At 39.5% G+C, this 19,270-nt stretch overlaps 1 protein-coding gene across 2 annotated transcripts in view; it reads left to right on the top strand.

Annotated features, from left to right (window-relative positions):
* The window catches only part of CACNA1C (calcium voltage-gated channel subunit alpha1 C), a 487,530-nt gene that overhangs the window by 331,444 nt on the left and 136,816 nt on the right, over window positions 1–19,270 (top strand). For both annotated transcript variants that reach the window (XM_050892845.1, XM_050892854.1), the window contains exons 8-9: window positions 8,547–8,650; window positions 15,030–15,202. In XM_050892845.1, the coding sequence (XP_050748802.1) occupies window positions 8,547–8,650; window positions 15,030–15,202 (277 nt within the window). The remainder of the gene's footprint in view (window positions 1–8,546; window positions 8,651–15,029; window positions 15,203–19,270) is intronic.

Here is a 19,270-nt window from a genome sequence, read left to right as displayed (position 1 = left end):
CCCGAAGACACTCTGAAAAAAGGTTATAGATGTCTGTATGTATATATAGAATGCACATACGGAATTTGTAAAATTCCATAATTGAGGTAACACAGTAAGAACAGCCTTAAAAATAAGTGCTTGGAGAGAACAACTGAGCTTAAAATGTGCCTTCTCCTTCAGTACTTCAAAATGAAAGAGATGTGATTGTCAAAAAATAATTTTTAATAGGAGCAACTGATCAAGTGCTGCTCCTTCCTTTGAGTGTCATCAGTTCAGATTGACGCTGGGTTGAACTCTCCAATCTCTCCTTTGCATCCATCTGATAGTGCCAGCTACAAAATCCAGAGTATTTCAGCACAGTCGTAAGGAGAAACTGTGGCTTGGAGTCCTGTTAAGAATACTAGGATGTTGATGCTTAGAAAGAAATTCTACCCAGAATAAGAACAAGGCATCTGGAGTTCTTTGCTTATATTTTAAGCCATTCAGAAGCAATTTTATTCCATTGTTCCTAAGTCTATAAAAGTAAATCTAGTTTATTTTAGGTTTTTTATTTTTGTTTATTACAGGGTTTGGAGTTTTGGGGTTTTTTACACCCATGTCTGTCCTTTTGCCTTGAGTCAGCTCTGAGACCTTAAATTCCCACTCCTTATCACCTGTCTTAAAGACTCAGGAAGGCTGAAAGAGTATTTCAGGTTGACAAGATAAATGATAATGCTTCTCATGATGCACTAGAATGTCTAGACTGAGATGCTTACATCTTTTTGTCATTTTTTAGTCACTATGTACATTAAACTTCTAAGTTTTCCCAGGGAATTTCAGAAAATGAACTGATCGTATATTTCTCCCAATCTTGTGCCCCATCCCATCCAAGCAAAGCACTTATGCATATCAGTTCATTTCTGCTGGTAACAATAATATTGACCATTGACTTCAATGGAATTATTCATATACCTTAAATTATGCACATACATGAGTACTGGATAAAAAAACCAACCAAGCAAAGGTGACTAATTAGTAAATATTGAAGGATCTGCAAGGTGGAATCTCCATCCTTAGGATAATAATGCACTAAGTCTAAATCCAGCTTTAAGGATATATGATGGGTAATACGAAATATGATCCTTTTCTTGCTCCTTCTGTGAATGGTGAAGTCAGATGGATACATACTGTGTATAGACTTCCTTGAGGTGTATGTGGAGACCAGCCAGGAATTTCTCAAGTAAAAATGTGCTTTTTTCATGTCCTTATTGACATGACATGCGGCAGCCTCACACCATTCAGGCTCCAAACAAATCAGCAGATTCAGGATGTGTAGGATTTCAGTGCTAAAGAAGCAATCCCATAGTTTGCCCCACAGGTTGGTAAAAGTGCTTATGGAGCCCAACATACATAGAAAGTCAATTTTAGTACTGTGTCCCTTTTTACTGTACCTTTAGTTCTGTGTCACTTTGAAATCTTTCTGGGGCTTCTTTTAAGCATTTATAGTTTTGTGAAAAAGTTAGAAATTGTGAATAACAGTGAGTAATTTCCTTGTTAAAAGCAATATTAAGAGCAGTGGGGCTTACCATAAGTTGCAAAATGCATAATTAATATATTTATCACAAGTATTACATGGAAAAAACAGTATAAGATAAGCAGTAATCTGTTTAGAGATCAGAGAAAAATACAATGTGCAGGATTTGTTACCAGAGCTAACCAACAATACTAAATTTTTGCATATTTAGGAGTTGGTTTATTTGTGTCACGGTCTCAATAGTCACAGTCCAATTACCTACCTACGAGTTGTTTAAGAACATGACCGCTAAAGAGACAGTTGTCAAATGTCTTAGATCTCTAAGGAGAAGAAGCTGAGAGAAAGAAAAGAGTCAAACTTTCACATCACAAGTCCTCTGCCTGCTCTGACTACTAGCAAGAGCTTTCAAGGCAAAGACTGCAAGTACTGCAGAGCCAAGGTGTTCTTACGCCCAAATCAGCTCTGCAGTTGAGAAGTTAACCAGAAGAGAATGATTCATTGAACAAATAGTTTCTTTTTTGTTTGTAGAGCAGCCTCAAAAATCACGCTATCACCAGTTACAGTTGTTAGTTGGATGTTCTTAGGACCTGCCAGCAATATCCTTTTTCTCATTTGGGATGAATATTTTGTTCCTCAGCTATTTCTGCTGATATAATATATTTAGCATGAGGAAAGGTAGAAAAATGAATCTTTCAAAGTTTTGCTTCTTCACTGGGCAAATTTATTCGGACACTTTCTGGGAAATTCACCCCACCTTAGTTACTTCTGAAGGGTTACATTGGTTTTATGAGACCTTTTTTTTCCCTGAATGTGTGAATGCAAAACATTTTAGTCGGTCTGTGAAGTTTCGTAAGCAAAGCAAAGCTTTAACTATCATGAAAGCAGCACAAAGATATAATGGAAGCCAAAGAAATAATAGAAGAGTAGGAGTGCTTTCCTTTCTAGGCCACATAGCCCTTGCCTGAGATGTAGGATTCACTGACTGTCTATGATGTAGATTTTTTTTTTTTTCTTTAATATTGTCAACACAGCCGTAGCTGTGAAGGGTGAAGTTCCATCCTCTGTTTATTTTAATTGTTTTTGTACCTGAGTTCTGACTAAAAAATTTGGGGGAAAACATTTTTCCCTCACAGTGCAAAACAGTGCATCATCCTATAAAAAAGGTTTCTAGTGTTGTTTAAACAGAGTTTAAAATTGTGGTTCTATGAGCATATGTGTGAATGAAATGCATTCACCCAAATATTCATGGGAAGAGAAGGAAAGAGGCAGTGGAAAGGGAAAAATTTATGCTTTAATCCAAACCTCTTTACTTTGTAATTGATCAGTGATAAATATCTAAATCTTACATTAGTATATGCATGGCCTTTTATGTATCGCCTCAGCCATGCCTGCCAGTAGGCTACCATTTGATCTTTGATCTAAGCTGAGGAAATCACTTCTACGCATCCTTAAAGTTATGAAGGTGCTTAGGTACTTTTCCTGAAAAAGATGGTTTTCAAAATGAAGACTTCAAGCAGGAAGATACATTCAGTGACAATTAAGTGTTACCTTTTCTTTCTGCTGTCTCCTTCTCCCAGTATTCTCCAATTTTATATCATTACAAGAAAGACTTGGTTTCAACTAGAGATCTTGCTACTGGCCATAACCATTGCATTTGGCTAGATCATTTCCTGAGGCAGTGAATTCCACAGATAGGCTGCATAAAATAACATTTCCACACAAAATTTCCAAATTTACTGCCCTTTAATTTTATTGAGTACTCTGCTCCTCTTGATTAATGTTACTCTGTGAAAGATTGTACACTTCATTATAGAATACTTGAAGCACTTGACTTGTATTTAAAAAAGGCTATCATAACATTCTATAGTCATTAGAAATCAATTAGCAATTTATTCAAGAAATAGAAGCCTAGCCCTGGTGTCCTAGCTAACTTACTTTCCATTAAGCTGCAGCTCTCCAGTATTGTACACTGAACAAGACAGACTTAATTTTTTTCTTCAGCTTGCTGCTTTCCAGTGACAGCTGCCCTTCTATGATGGATTAAACTTTTCCTGTAACTTTCAGTTATTTTTGAAAGACGTTTAGCACAAAGTGTCAGGGTGTGGGTGTGTGAATCGTAAAGTCAGCAGAATTTAGTGAATTGTGTCTACCCCTCCCATTAAGTGACTGAAAGACCTCCACTATCTGCTTGGTGATGCTCAACCATTATGTTAATAGATAATATGCCTCTGACATTATCTTTGAACTATGATGCCTGTGTAATGAATGAGATACTTGCAAAATGTGCCAGACTATTATCCCTCAGAAAAAAAAAAATCTCTAAACAAGTAAAGCATGCATATCTCCTGTGGCTTTACCAATATGTCTGTACCTACATCTTCTGAATAACCAGAGGCACAATGGTCTATTTATAGAGATAAATAGACTTTTATTCCTTGGCCCCTACTGAAACAGCTGGTTGTAATTGTGATCAGCAAACTACAGAATTAAAAATCCTGATGTTATTTCTAGGAGATTATCTGTATCATTGAGAGAAAAGCCTTCAACTGAACATTGAAATGCTATAGTCATGATAGCAATTAAGGATGCTTGGCAAAGGAAGAGCTCTTCCCCAGTACACATGGTCCATCAGACCTCAAATATGCTGAAATACCCTCTTTTTGTCATGATGCTGAGTGGTTTCTTTGACAGTACCCAGTGAGGCAAGGTAGTATCCCACTTTGCAGATTGGAAAGCTGAAGAATAGTGAGCCAAAATCATGTCCCCACGATGCCAGAGAGGGTATGTAGCAAATCATCAGAAGGAATCTAAGAACCTTATCTCTGAGGTCTCTGAGAGATGATGCATTAATGTTCAGAAATGTACCAACTTTCTCACTGCTGAGAGTAGTGAGATGTGAGTGTTGAGATGTGAGCTGTGAAAGGTCAGGCAGTTTGACTCAGACAGCAGAATTATTTCTATAACTGACAATCTGCAGATTCCCACTAATGCTGTGCTTCTAGCTGACCTAACAATTGTCCCATACGTGCTTAAGTTGACATCAGGTTGTGATCACCTTGACTACTGTAGCTGGAATATTATAATTCAGACCTACGCTGGCTGATAGTCTTTGTTCAGAACTGTAAATTTAGATGATGCACCTTTTCTGTTGAGATTCATATGGATAATAGTAAACACTCGGGGAGAAGTAGTGTACTCGGTGACCAGAGAGCTGAACTGTGTACCAGGAGTTGTACTGTCCGTCCTAGAGAGCTAACCTATAACTGAACCATTTGCTGTTCACTGTAGACAACAGTACAAAATATATTTTGCAGACCTCGTTTTCTGCACTCAGTAGTGTGCAAATGGTAACACTCCTTCTGATCTTGTCATAACCCTCTGCAGCTTCTCCACTTCAATAGCATAATTAGGAAAAATCAGCTCTACCACCTAAGTTACGCATGCAGTGAAAGCCTCCAGCTGCAGTCAACAGGACATGTGTATGCATACACACATGATTAATAGCTACATAGTTGCAGAATGATGATAAGTTTCCAGGAAGCAGTTTCACTCAAGGTGCAAGGTTTTTAATGATAACTGTATGGGAGCATGTTCAGTTGAGGACAGCCCGTCCTGGACTTCTAGGATACTTCCATTTTGGAGGAAGCATTTCCAGGTATTTAGAAGGATACAATCTTAGCCAAGAATTTAATGTTTCTTAAATGTGGATACATTGCTGTTACTGTTTTGAGTAAGTCTATCTCTTTTTCCCCCCCCAACTTCTGCCAAGCAGCCTATCTCTGCATTTCTCCTGCAGATATTTTTCAAGAGCAAATAGTAAGCTCACAGTGTGCTGTCTCCTTATCAAAGGGTTTTTTAACATAATTTACCAAATACCTGATGTTATGTCAACATATAACATACATTCCTGTCACCTGTGGCTCAGTCCCACAATGCATGGAATAATCTCACCTTCTACTAAAGAAAATGAGACATGAGAGCACCAAACATAGGGAGTCCAGCAACAGAGAGACAAACTCAGCTGTCTGCCAAATACTGATGGTTTCTCTGCACTTGAGAAGCTATCACTGTCTCTGCCTCTCAGATTCTCTGTTACATATATGACTGGGCAATAAAAAGGAGATGAAAAACTGACCTCCTAAATGTTCAGTCTGAGAAGTCCCAAATGCTCTGCTGTACCAGAATGCAGGTCTATTTTTCAGGACTAATTTGTGCTGATGCTGGCTGGTACAATCGTTACGCAATTGTGCAGGCATTGGGAATAGCCTGAGTACACTGTACTCTGGTTATATACTTTACCAGGCCACGATGGAAGCTTCTTGCCATCTGGAAATTTCTTCATGCCAGAGTAGTACAAAAGGCACCCTGACATGCACCTGAATTCTGTACCTGGCACCCTGGCATTTGTTATTTGGGATTCACTTGTACCACAGTTTTGAGGAGTTCTACTTTTCCAGCTGACTTTCCCAGCTGACAAAAAAAACACCCTGTTGATAGATAAATACTATACAGCTGAGGCTTTTTTATCACCATCTATCATAATTAGAGGGAAGTCGAGTCATCATTGTGCCTGCGCTGGTAAATTCTTAAGGCAGTTTTTCAAAGTCATCTATACCCATTGTTTGTGTGAATTGCTTTATATAGATATTGGCATTCTTTGTAGAAGAGAGGGGATGTTAAGTCTCATTTCTTTACTTAATTCCAGCTTGGGCAGTTACATTTTGCCTGCCTGATTTCTCCACTGTGATTTCAGGTGTATATTTGCTTCCATCTTTACATACCATGACATTTTGTTCTCTTTAAAGCACTGATGTGTTTCACACCAGAGGTGTCTACTTTTTGGTCACATGGGATGAAATGTGGCCTACAAACATAAAGAATAATTAGCATTTTTTATAAACTAACAGAACAATTCTACAAAAGTATTAAAAGGGAAGCTGGTTAATACGCTTAGGGAATGTTAGATGTTCGGGTACTCTCTTCTGACCACCAAATGTATTAATCCTGTGAGGAAGGAGCTGATGAACTCTTTTCACAGAGGCAGATTTTGAGCTTATTTTTTAATGAGTCTACTTCAGTTCAGTTGCAGCTGAAGGAGCCCTTAGATTTCTGGATCGGCCCATTGACTGTGGACTGTTGCCAGACAAGGACTTTAGTGACCGTACTTTGAAAGAAAAGGGGATAATGGACTTCCATCCACAAAGAAAGGATTATATTAGTGTTACTCTCCTGCCTTGTCTTACTGAAGGTCTGAAATTCCTTTCCTGAGTTGTTATGAATCTTGAGTCAGATCGCCTCCACTGAAGTGTGTCTCAGTGCCCATGTATGGAAGAATATTTCTTCTGTGATCACAACAAATGCTTAGGTTGCAAAGGAGAGAGCATTTTCCTGGAAGGAAAGGACAACATACGATAAAATTTTCAAGAACATGGAAAACAAAGGAACCTAGGCTGCTTTATGCCTTTAGGTACTTTCAAGTCTGCATTTTACATTCATATATTATTTTAGTGCTCCTGAAAATGTTAACCACCATCTGTTTCTTTAATGATGCTATGTCTGGCTCAGGAGATAAGTGTTTATGAAAAGTAAAGAGAAGGGACTCTGATATTTTTGATACCGTCATGAAAGTGAGATTCTATTAAGGTATCCAGTAACTTCCTAAAATTTTGAACTTTGAAGGAGACTTCAAGATAAAATAGTGTTTATGTACTAGATGCTTTCAGAATATATACAATATCTTATTATGTGCTAGAGTTGCTCTACACGTAATACAGGCTCTGGTGCTAAAACAATAGTCTGCCTGCTTCATTTGCGGATGCTTGTAGTAGTGTAAAAGCCAGACCTATATTCATGTCATTCATTCAGTTTACAGTGTCAAATTCTCTGAGTATTCAGTTGTGTAGGAATCACATTTTGAAGGAGAGATTAATTCTTCAAGGAGAGAAAGGAAGTTTGTGAGAAAGCTTTAGAAAGCACTTGACCAGGTCAGAACATGGTGGGCCTTGAAAGGACCTTCCTCAAAAGCATGCAGCTACTGCCCTCACTGTGGTAAACTGTGAAGATCACCAGAGCGTTGACAGGGAAAAATCAGTATTTGCCCACAGTTACCACATGCTTCTTTCTGAGGTACGTGTACCTGTGCTACACATGGGAAGTAAATATGATCTGACAACACACTGTGGCAAAGGTTAGCAAAAACTAGCAATATTTTCACTGGTAGCAAAGAGTCATACGTATGTGCAGTGGTTAGAAGTTTAGAAGTCATCGGATGGACCCTTGTGGTCCTGTAAGTAAACTCCAGAAAGTGACAGTCCATGACTCTGAGCATCCAAAGAAGTGCCAGTATGGCACATGGTTATATCTCAGCCTATATTAATCACTGCCTGTAAGAAAACAGCTAGAGGAAAAAAGCAATCAAAGGAGTGGTCACATCAGAAAGAACATACAGAAACAGTTCCTATGATTATATGTAAACCAACCACAGGCTCTGTTTACAAACCTTTCCATCTGTTCCTTTGCCTAATCATTTCTGCTTTCCCTCTCTGTCTTCTAACTTTCCTTCGTCTTTCCAGATGCAGGACGCTATGGGCTATGAGTTACCATGGGTGTATTTTGTCAGTCTGGTCATCTTTGGATCCTTTTTCGTTCTAAATCTGGTTCTTGGTGTGTTGAGCGGGTAAGCTGACAGTTTTGGTGTCCTTTTTCCAATGCTACAGGGCAAGACTCCATAATAAGGGTTCTTCCCTGTCACCAGGATTCTTTCAGAGGGATTACAAATCTGAATCTAAGGAAGCTTCACATCAGCTCTCAAATATTTTGACAAAATGTTCAAATGTTGCAAATAACAATACAGGTAACAGAAGAGGTGTTATTCTCTGACAAAGAAATTCAACCTCGGGGCATTCAAAATCGCTGATGTCAACCTGTCATAAATTTCCAGAAAACTGGCTATTGAAAATCTTACTGCTGGTGACTTGGGATCTCTTTGGCTGGAGCCTTGCAGTGCTCAGAATCTGAGCTTGTCTCACTAATTATCATTCCACTCTTCCAGGTCAATGATGCCATAGGAAGGGACTGGCCCTGGATCTATTTTGTTACACTAATCATCATAGGGTCATTTTTTGTACTTAACTTGGTTCTCGGTGTACTTAGCGGGTAAGCAGTACCAGGAAAATGTTTTATTATTGTTTATTTTTTAAAATTTGTATTTCTATTCCTACTTTCTGGTTACCAAAACAACGGGCAGTGGCGGGTTGATCTCAGGAACCTTAATAGAAGGCCTAGGCTATTGCTGTGCCAATAGCAAAATATGGCATTCCTAATGGCATGGAAGGAGTCTTTTGACTAAATCAAAGGAATACAAGACAACTCTTTGCCTGTAACAAGTTCCTCTACCTAAAACCTTTACCTGTATTCTGTGGGAAGAGGACAACGCTATGCTCCCCTGTGGGCGAAACATACCATTCACGACAGAAGGGGATTATAGTAAAATTTCTGGTAGAGTCAGTGAGACTGAAGGAGGAATGAGAGCATGAGACAAATCCCTTCACATTCGTGGGATGAGATTCCTGCCAAATTATGTCTTCTCACATGAGAAATTTTCACATTGCTTAGTATCTCTAAAGCACAGCCTAAAGGGAGACTATTTTCCCTGGAGAGTGTCTTGGGCACGTTTCTTCTTCAATAAGCACATCTTCTCTATTGTGCAGATTACAAGCCTAGCACGATGCAGGGAGAAAAGATCATTTCCCTCTGACCTTTTCTAAGGATGAACAGAGACGCAGGAGAATTCCTTCTAGTGTTTAAGCATTCCTAAGACATCTAGACGTTTAGCTGTATTTCAGTTCGGCACTATAACCCTCACTGCAAAGCATCATTTTAGTAGCTTTGATTAAAAACAATTGATATTGTCCCCAGTAGTTAAAAACTTTACTGCCCCTGGGGAACCACATAATTAGAGGAATCAAGCCAGCAAACATTCCTCACAAGATTTTTAAAAAAAGATCTCCTAGAATTAGGCTTCTAATTCCATATTTGGGCATGACTGGGTGCCTACAGCCATTCTATGTACATGGATAAATACAGTATGAGGACTTTTATGCATCCACTTTTTCTTTCTTTCTAACATCATGCCTCCTTTAATGAGCTTTAAATGAATTTGGTCAGAGCCTGTACCTGTTGCCTGAGAGGGCAGCCCTGAAGTCCCCTGTCTTTTGATCATAAGAGAGGGAAAATTATCTCTGAGCAGGAGAGAGGACTTGATGCCTCACAGAAATTATGTCCTCAGTACTTGGGCCAACAGCATAGGAAGGGCAGTTGTAGGACCGGAGAAGAAGATCCACCATTGGCCATCCTGCAAAGAGACAGGTAATAGCAGATCTACAGGAGGTATTACTACTATCTTCATTACTCCATTGAAGGAGACACGCCACTAAGACAGCTGCTGCAAAGAGGAGGGTTTCCAAGCAGTAATGGGAGCGGGGAAAAATCCCCAGTAATGAAGTGTCAGGCAATAGTCTGTGTTTGGATATCTGGAGAGTGATACTCTTGGTACAATTTTAAAACGTAAGCTCCTCGTTTCTCCAGGTGGATACTCTGATCAGCAGGTAAGGATGTCAGCAGTAGTGGAGGATGATGACCAGCTGACAGAGGGAAAGTGATCTGTTGTATCAGAGGTGCACTCAAGGACCATATAGGAGAGTGGTTAAAGATTATATAGTATCTGATTGGATAAACAGTGCCTGTGAGCCCAGCCCTGAGGAGTGCGTGCTGTTGAAGCACTGCTGATTCAATTTACCTATGATTTGTGTCTGTATGTAATTAAAAATTGAATTTCCTCTCTCTTTCATTTTTCAACTCAAGAAAGTGTTTTGGGGCCTAGATCTTCCACCTCCTGACATACTGCAGCTAGACCACCACAGTTAGTGGTAAGAGATGGAAACAGTCTGTAGAGAGAACTGAAATCAAAGATGAAGTTCACCTTGTTTAAGTTGTGAGTCACTCTTTCTGGCTCTGTTCAGAGTGTTATGACAGCTGCACTGTTTCTGCAAAATTTTTCCCAACTGGAGAAAAGTAAAAAGAAACTTAAGAATTTGCATCCATGAAAAAACACAGAAATTATGGGAGAAATGTTCCAAATTTTCTTTGGGCTAAATAAGCAGGTCTTAAACAATTAACTTCCTGAAGCAGTTCTAAATTCTGCTGAGTTGCAAAGTGTCTTCACTTCGCAGATTCAGCTTTTTTTTTAGAGACTTGCTATTGCTACTAGTCTGATCTATGTAGATGATCCGCCTGTCTGTTCTATGTAGATACAAAGCAGCATTCCCGGGCACCTTTGTATATCCATTCTGGGCATCTCTGATTTCTTCCCATTTATCTATTTCAGGAACTTCACCAAGCATGTTGTGTAGGTAGACTTCGTCAATGACAGATTAGCTTAGGTTTTTTAATCACTTCTGAATACATAAGTGTAATTAATTGTACTCACAAAGACACCTTGATTGCACCTGCAAAATCAAATGCTCAGTTCTGCTCTGCCTAAAGAGCTCATTTGTAATTTGTTTTTCCTCAGGTATGTCATCCATTCATGGTCTTTCTGGTGAATTTACTAGTCACCTGCTAAGCTAAATAGTATGACAGAGTATTCATGTGTAGAGCTATAATCGTCTTCCTGTCTTGACTGAGCACAATATAAAATTCATGTATTCCAAAGGAAATATCCAGTCAGCAGATCACACTGTAGACCTCCTCAAGCCCAGGCAAAAGGATTCCACATCATTGCTGTGAGCAGTGAAGACCCTTTTAAAGGTCTCTTGAGATCAGAGATGTTCACATCTGTGTTATCTGTTTCAGTCTATTAGTGAGGAAAAAAAAATGGTAGTGTGGGTTCAACTTTCAGACCTGCACGCCTAAGCATATAGATTCACATTTCTTTTATATTTTGCCTAGCAATGATCCAAATCCCAGGACACAGGCCAAATAAGCAGTTGCTTAGGGCAAATGGAGGGCAGTAGAACAACCATTTCTTCTGCTTTGAGAGGATCCTGGAAAACCTAGTTGGCTGCTTTTGATGCTCTTACTGCCAAGGAAGAGGTCAGAGCGAATGGGAGGCTGGCTATGGTTGTAGCTCCTCCTGGAGCAGTTTTTGTGACCTTTCAGGACTTTTTCCTAGTCTTCTGTCCCCTCTTCCAACTCTTCCCATTCCTTGGTGTACTTCTCAGGGTAGATGAGGTTTGAAGCTTTGTGCTGCACTTTTAGTAGTAAGCAAGAGTTTTGAACTGCTGGAATTCTGCTGTTTTGCTCACTTTCCATCACTCCTCTAAATGTGAGAAATCATATTGAGATCAGATATAGACAAGAATTACCTATATTCCATCATCAGGATGGGCAAGAGAAATTTTCTTCTGGAATAGGACAGGATACAGAGCTGGGTGTTTATATTTATGATCTTGACCCACTCTAACCTCACACAAAGAAAACATCTCTCCAGAATACTCCGCTTTTTTGTATTCCCATTGGCAGAAGTATCTTATAATTTTCTGGGAGAAGTGAAGCAAACTGAATTCTGGTAAAAACAAACAGATGCACCGACTCAGACTGATGTTCTCTTGTTCACTAAAAAGAGACAGATTGCTTGGTAGTTCTGCAAGCCTTTGTCGACCTTATCCTAACATGATAGTGCAATCTTTTTTGAGAATGCCACCTCCAGACTCAAGACAGCACTTCCATCAGAAAGCTTATTTGGTCCTTGGCCTCCCTGCTGAAACTGTGAACAATGACCATTTATTGCCAACTTCAATGGTGGCAGAGGTAATGTGCACACCTGCCTGCAATAGGAACTGGACTGAGGTCACCAACTCGTTTCACATGGGATGGTAAACGACCATTGATAGTAATTCTTGATCGTGAACTACATTTGCCTGAGTGCAGGCTGGCATTCCACATGGGAGGTGGTTTGAATTGCATTAGCAATTTTCTGAGTCACCTGTTCTCAATGGTTTAATGTTAGTAGAGCATGGAAATTAAGATAATTTAAATAAGTTGTCTTCTTTGGAGAGTCATCTGAGATGTGGAGTATCATACATTGTACAAAGGAAAGAGACACGCAGTTGCAGATTGTTTAGACTAGGCAATCACAGTATTTTCAGTTGTGCCATTAAAAAGCTAGGTAACATTCACTCCTATGCAGATGGTCAGTGTAAAGACATCATGCTAAAATCTCACGTTGGTTTAGTCAGCTCTTCCCCCAGCCTGAGTCCTATTTGAGAGACAGTAAGTGGCGACTGAAAAGACCCAAGTAGGCATGCAGCTTAGATGCATCTAACATAAATGATCCACTTCAGTGCACACTAGCAATTTCAGTTTCTGTAAGCTGGGCTGTTTCATGATGTTTTCCACTTTGGTTTCTAAAAGAGCCCTTTGCCAGTTACATCCATGCAAATATAAATAGTTCTCACTTGGAGCTGAGGGCTTAGTCCCTTTCAAACTTGGACCCATTTGTTCCAGATTCTAAAAAACCAGTTTAGGAGGCAACAATTGAAATATTGGGATTTGATTTATCAAATAGGCTTAACAATACATAGTTTCATTCAGTGATTTTTTTTTTTGAGAGTAAATTCATTAATTTGGATAAGGCACTATGTCAGACCCAGAGGAAAGATGTTATTGAAGCAGAAAATATAACCACTATTGATTGAATTTTTCTAAAATTCTTTGTACAGTTTTTATTATTATTGTTGGGGTTTTGTTTGTTTTACATTTTAAATAGGAAAATATTGCTCCCAGTATGAGAAAATTTTATTTTTCATTCTTGTCATGCTTGCAATAGCTGTTTCTGCCTTGTGGCTAAGTTTGGTCCCAGGGCTGATTGTGATCTGCCTTCAGGCCTGAGAAGCCAACGATTCTCTTCCTCTTTTCCACCTTCATTATCACAGTCCCATGGGATGGGCTGAACCCTCAGCAATGAGACAGGGGTGAAGATCACACAGGAATACTTTGTCACATACTTTGGCTTGAAATGAAGGCATCATCCTACTTTCATTCTGCTGCAGTGCTGGTTTTGTGCACACCTCATAATATTGAAAGCCTGATCCAAAGCCTGTGAAGTCAATGGAAATCTTTCAGTGGGTTTTGGACCAGACAAGAGGGAAGTACTTCACCATCACTGTTAGAAACTCACCTCCACCTCAGTTGCTTCAGGACACTTCACATGGCACTCATTAACATTTTGGGTAGGATTTTCATAATCCTAATGCTATCCCACCAAAGTTAGTGGTGGGTTTCCTATTTGTTTTTGCAGGAGCAAACTTAAGACAAGTATTATGTGGCATTTTTTTTAAAAAAAGCACACATTGCTGATGGTCGTCAGCAAGGGTAATGAATAATTCATTGGAGAGAATGACTTTACCTCTCATTTCTAGAAACAGTGGGCCATATTATCTGCTGTGTGTGCCTTATGTAGTGATCTGCTTCAGCAGATATAAGACTTAATGCTTAAGTACTCTTGGTCCAGCAATTTTCACAATCATTAAGCTTACTTTTTAAAATACAAGCATTAAAACCTGGTTTAGAACCACATGAGAGTCTCTAAATAGAGGTAGGTCAGCATTTCTAGAAAAAAAATCATGCCGTATAGCTGTCTCTGAAAGAGAGGAAGAAACAGCACCACAGCCAAAAAGAAAGCAAAGCAAGCACCCAGGTTCATAACTAAGCAACATGAAATTCTTGTTCCTATGCCCTCTGTTTTAAGCCTATATTCCCAATAGTAGTCTTTCACAAAACTATCAAATGTCTACCCTAGTTCACTTTCTGGCAGAATCTATTAGTTTTGTCTACCCATAATTTATCATCTTTGTCTACCCAACCTGAGATTTGAAAAATATGTTTCATGTCAGATAACAGCCCTGAATACTGAAAGTCTGCAGTAAAACATTGAGGTCTGAGTTCTTAAATATATTGTCCAGTACTGTGGGTGAAATTGCCCATAATTAAATGTGTACAGAATTGTGAGTACTGTTAATTACAGTTACAATTAGCCCAATTTAGTTGTGATTACACATATAATCTTAAAGACAGATTGGAACCTGGCTAAAAATTAGAGCCACCATCTCACTCTCCAGATGTCAGATTATTGTCAAACAGTTCATCATTGAGTTAAATTAACCATTATTCATATAGATATTTATGGATAATGGTTGGAGAATATCAAGTGGTAAAGAATATTAGAAAGTGTATGGTATTGTACATAAATGTTACATGCATTTTATTTGAATCGTCAATCAAATGTTGAGAATGAAAGGATTAAAAAAAGGTATTCATCTTTTCCTAAGCATTGGTAAAAATGTGGACACTCCAGCTGTTTTATGTGTGTATCTAGCAAGGACACTCCATTCATGTGTCTGTCTTGAAAGGATAGAGAAAGCTGGGTGTGCTACACAGGATGTGGAGACTTTCTAGTGGAAATCAATCTAATCCATTGTTTTTCAATCTCTTCCTTCCCTCCGCCCATGTCCTGTCCCTCCCTCCCTCTTGCTAGGGAGTTTTCCAAAGAAAGAGAGAAGGCTAAGGCTCGGGGCGATTTCCAGAAGTTACGAGAAAAACAACAGCTAGAGGAGGATTTGAAGGGATACTTAGACTGGATAACTCAAGCCGAAGATATTGACCCAGAAAATGAAGATGAAGGCATGGATGAGGAGAAGCCTCGAAACAGTAAGCAATTTTCTTCTGTCTCTCTCTCTCTCTGCCTCTCTCTCTCTCTCTGCTTTTAGCAAGAGAGCCTGTGCCCACCTGCTGTAGTGCTGAGACAGCTTATAAGGAAGAACAAATTCTTCCTGAGACTCTCACTATGCTTATACATGATTCCAGTTTAATGTCTGTAGGAAACTGTGGGAGGGAGAAATACATGTACAATAATTGATATTGTTCTCCAGATCTTCAGTTTCTTGTCTGTGATACTGACATAAGATCCTGATATTAAACAGAAAAAAGATCAATACTTGCTGTTAAAGTCCACTGCTGAGATAAGTTTTAAAATATACATCTGTCTCCTGTTCATTTATGTAATTGCAGTTCAGTGTTGCAGGCTGTTTACACATGGTTAATTACTTTGAAAGTAAAGGTTTCTAGGCAAAGCAGTGCTACAGTATGGGAGAAGGGCCATATCGACCCTGTTGTGCATTAAGTGGGCCATCTGTAACTCCATTGAAATCAGTGGAATTGTGTTTGCCTTTGGCAGGCTGGAATTAAGCTCTCAGACATTTCTTGTAAGGGAATTATCTCTTATTCTTCTGTTCCGGAGTTGAGAAGATGTTTGTGCAAAGTGAGAATTCACCAACTATCTCTTCTTATTAGAAATCCTGAAGAAGGAAGGGCTTGAAGAAAGCAGCGATTCCCTACGTTTCATTACCTTCATTGAATCTTCTCCTTCCACCTCATCTTCTACCAATACAGGCTGTGTAACACTTCAGAAACACCTAGCAGTTATCATTGCAGGTCGTGCACTTGGGAAAAGTCAGAGTTGGAACCTTTAGACAGTTAGACAGTTAATGGACACTGGCTCTACTCTTAGCTTTCATTATGGAAATGTGCATTTTCCTAGTTTGATTTTGGACGAGAAGACATGAAACATTTTCCTAGAGATCACCCTTCCTACCAAACAAGCAAAATCCATGGGATGATCCAATCAGAAACATATATTCTAGTAACAGGAAGATTGGACATGGGAAAGTTGTGCCTACACAGTAAAGCAAGATTTGTATCTGCTCATGATCTTTTAGGGAGTAAGCACTACTCCCTGTTGCTGCCAGAACATTTAAGTTCTTTTAGAAAAAAGAAGTGGAGTCATTAACATCAGGTTATACCCATGATACGTGGGTATCTGAACTTGAAGGAGTTAACCAGGGTGACTTGCTCAGACTTTCCCCACATCAGGTTATTTTGATTTTTATGCTGGTGTCTTCATAGGACATATAGCTTACTTTCACAATTTAACCTCAGTAATCACTCAGAAATGAATTTATTATTCATGGCCAAAATTTGCTGCTCTGTGGCATATAATACATGGAAGATGATGTCCGGTGATCCAAATTAATTTATTTGTAGGTGGAATTCCCTATTTCAGAAAAAAACCCACTACCGCACTAGGCTCTGGTTGGTATACTTATATGACATCTGAGTGGGGAGGCCAAGGACTGGGTTGCACACAACACTGAAGTCACCAGGAGACTTTCCCTTGACTTCAGTGGGAGTTAGATTGTGTTTATCACATTTCCTCTTAGAGACATGCCTGCTAAAGAAAAGTGGAGCCATAGTGGTAAGGTAGTGTGATGAGAATTTGCCTTGGTTACTAGCAGATCTGAAGTTTTTCCTTTTTAATTAACACAAAAATAATGCTGCTTTGGTAAAAGAGTTGTGGAATATGTCAGATGTAGATTCATTGCATGTGCTGGGGGGTGGGGTCAATCCACATTTGAGCTAACAAGCTCCTTTTATGGGTGGTGATGTTAACTGAAAGATAACATATCTTCAGCTTGCTCTCAGTTCTTCCTGTTCAGTTTTATAAGGTGAGTTTTGTACAACATGGTTTATAAAATTAGTTCTCTTACATCTGACAAGTTGTCTAGAGTTTCTCACAGTTGGCTGTTAATGGCAGAATTACATACCATCAGCAACTAACTTGTTACCCATTTCTTTTCCGAACTATTAATGAATACAGTGTCTTCAATGCCATTGGTTCCAAGTGTCAGGTCTAAGGGCAGTGGTTGCTGACTAGTCCCTAGTACACAGCATATCATTCTCTGTGACATTGTGGCTTTGGGACACATTATCCATTTTTGTTACATGACAGACCAGGCTTGGGAACAGATGTCTGCAGTGCCTAGTGCTAAACAGTAGAATTACGCCTCTGTTGAGAGGAATTGCTCAGGATGTGAAGGAAGGCTGTGGACTGGTTTTGGCCATGTACTGGGGACAATGGTCTTGCTAACAAAAGTCTCTGCACAAGAGAATAGCAGAGACCAAGCAAACAGGTCACTCCATGAAGTTTATTTACCTATTCTTCTGGCATATGTGCCCCATCTAGAGCAGGCTGTTGATAGCAGTATTCTTCTTAGCACCTGTGGCCTGCATCTATGAATGCCAAATTAATCCTTCTTCTAGCTTTGGTGTACTATCCAGTGCTGTACCTTGGTCTTCCTGCCACAGGCTCTTCTGGCTATGGAAGTAAAGGGTCTCTGTGCTGCCATCCTCTGGTGAGGAAGCAACTACCGTCTGGGTACAGATGGTAAAGAGCAACACTCCCCCACCCCACCTCGAAGCCAATAAAAATGCCTGGATGCATGTCCCTACCCAGCAGAGTTGTGGAGCTTACACTCTGGCCTTTTGTATTTCATAAATCGCATTCATTTTTCTTTTCCAGTAGGCTGTTGTATTTACTTTTGCACAATTGCAGGTACCATATTGTTTAAGCTCTGTTGTGTTTATTGATATTTCTGAATTTCAGTCTTTATTCACATGACAAGTGAGAATGTATTTTCAAAGCAAAATAGCTTGCAGACGTCCTCTACTAAGATGTCATACTCACTTCATTGGTTGACATGCTTATCTGTCATATATGTCACATGGGAAGAAACTCCTGGTATACTTACTGTACCTACCTATGTGATTCCACATCTTGCTTATCCTACTGCCTACGAACATACCTTCTGCAGAACCATCTCAACCCGCTCAGGTGCTGGAGACTAGGTTACTAACCAGCTCTGACAAGGCCTGTCTGCTCTCCTGAAGCTGAGTCACATTGCAGCTGTACTGCTCTTGGGGCTTGATAGATCTGCTAGAAAATGGTTTGAATGAACGCTGTGTAACAAAATCAAACCGAGAAGTAGGGACCCTTTCCTTAATGGCTTCAGCTTAAGATAATACCACAGAAAAGGTACCATGAGTAAGTGACAGGGTGTTTTGTTTGGGACTTTTTGTTTTGTTGGGTTTTTTTTGGTGTGTTACCTACTGTGTTGAATGTTTTGGCATTCATGCCAGCAGTCAATCACCAGTAGGGTTAAACTGAGGGAGAAAGATGGTATTAATTCTCTTGCAAAAACCATCTACAAAATAAGCTCCAGCTATAAGGGACAGATGGCATAGTTGCAAATGCCCTCAGGAATCCCTTTGGCTTGAATGCCCCCAAGATATTTCAATCCCACCTACTAGCAGTGCTGAGCCTGCATCACTGAGGCTCCAAGGTCTTCCTTGTCTTCTTCTGTTTAGCTCTTGCTGAAAGAGCTCAGTTGCCTCACATGCAGCTTCAGTGTACTTTTCTCTCAGGTGCTCTTCAAAGCTCACTGCCTTCTGTCTCTAGTACAACATCCTGAACTCCACAGAAGAGTCTTACTGCCCCTTTCCAACGCACTTCGTTCAGTGATTAATTAATTAATAATGTTGACTTTTAAGGCGTCAGCCCTGAGCCTTTCAGTTAATTCACTGAAGTGTTCGGGGCAGTTCAGACCTCCTTAAGCTGTTGGTTTACCTCAATAAACTTCAGGGATTTCCTTTGCATCGGTTATATTGTACTGATGCTCAGGAGATGTGGGTTCTTGCCTGAACTCTGACAGTGACTCACACCATTATTTTAAAGAAGTCACATCAGGTTTTGCTTCCTCAGTTTCCTCTTGGAGGTTTTTTGGAGGTTTGGGGTTTTTTAATAAAGAATATCAGAAGAGTTCAGAAGTTTAATTAAAATATACTTATTAAACTAGAGTCTCAGCTAATGTAAACTCTGAGATT

The sequence above is a fragment of the Gymnogyps californianus genome, chromosome 1, assembly GCF_018139145.2.
Source record: "Gymnogyps californianus isolate 813 chromosome 1, ASM1813914v2, whole genome shotgun sequence".
Lineage (NCBI taxonomy): Eukaryota > Metazoa > Chordata > Aves > Accipitriformes > Cathartidae > Gymnogyps > Gymnogyps californianus.
This window is presented reverse-complemented; position numbering and strand designations above follow the sequence as displayed.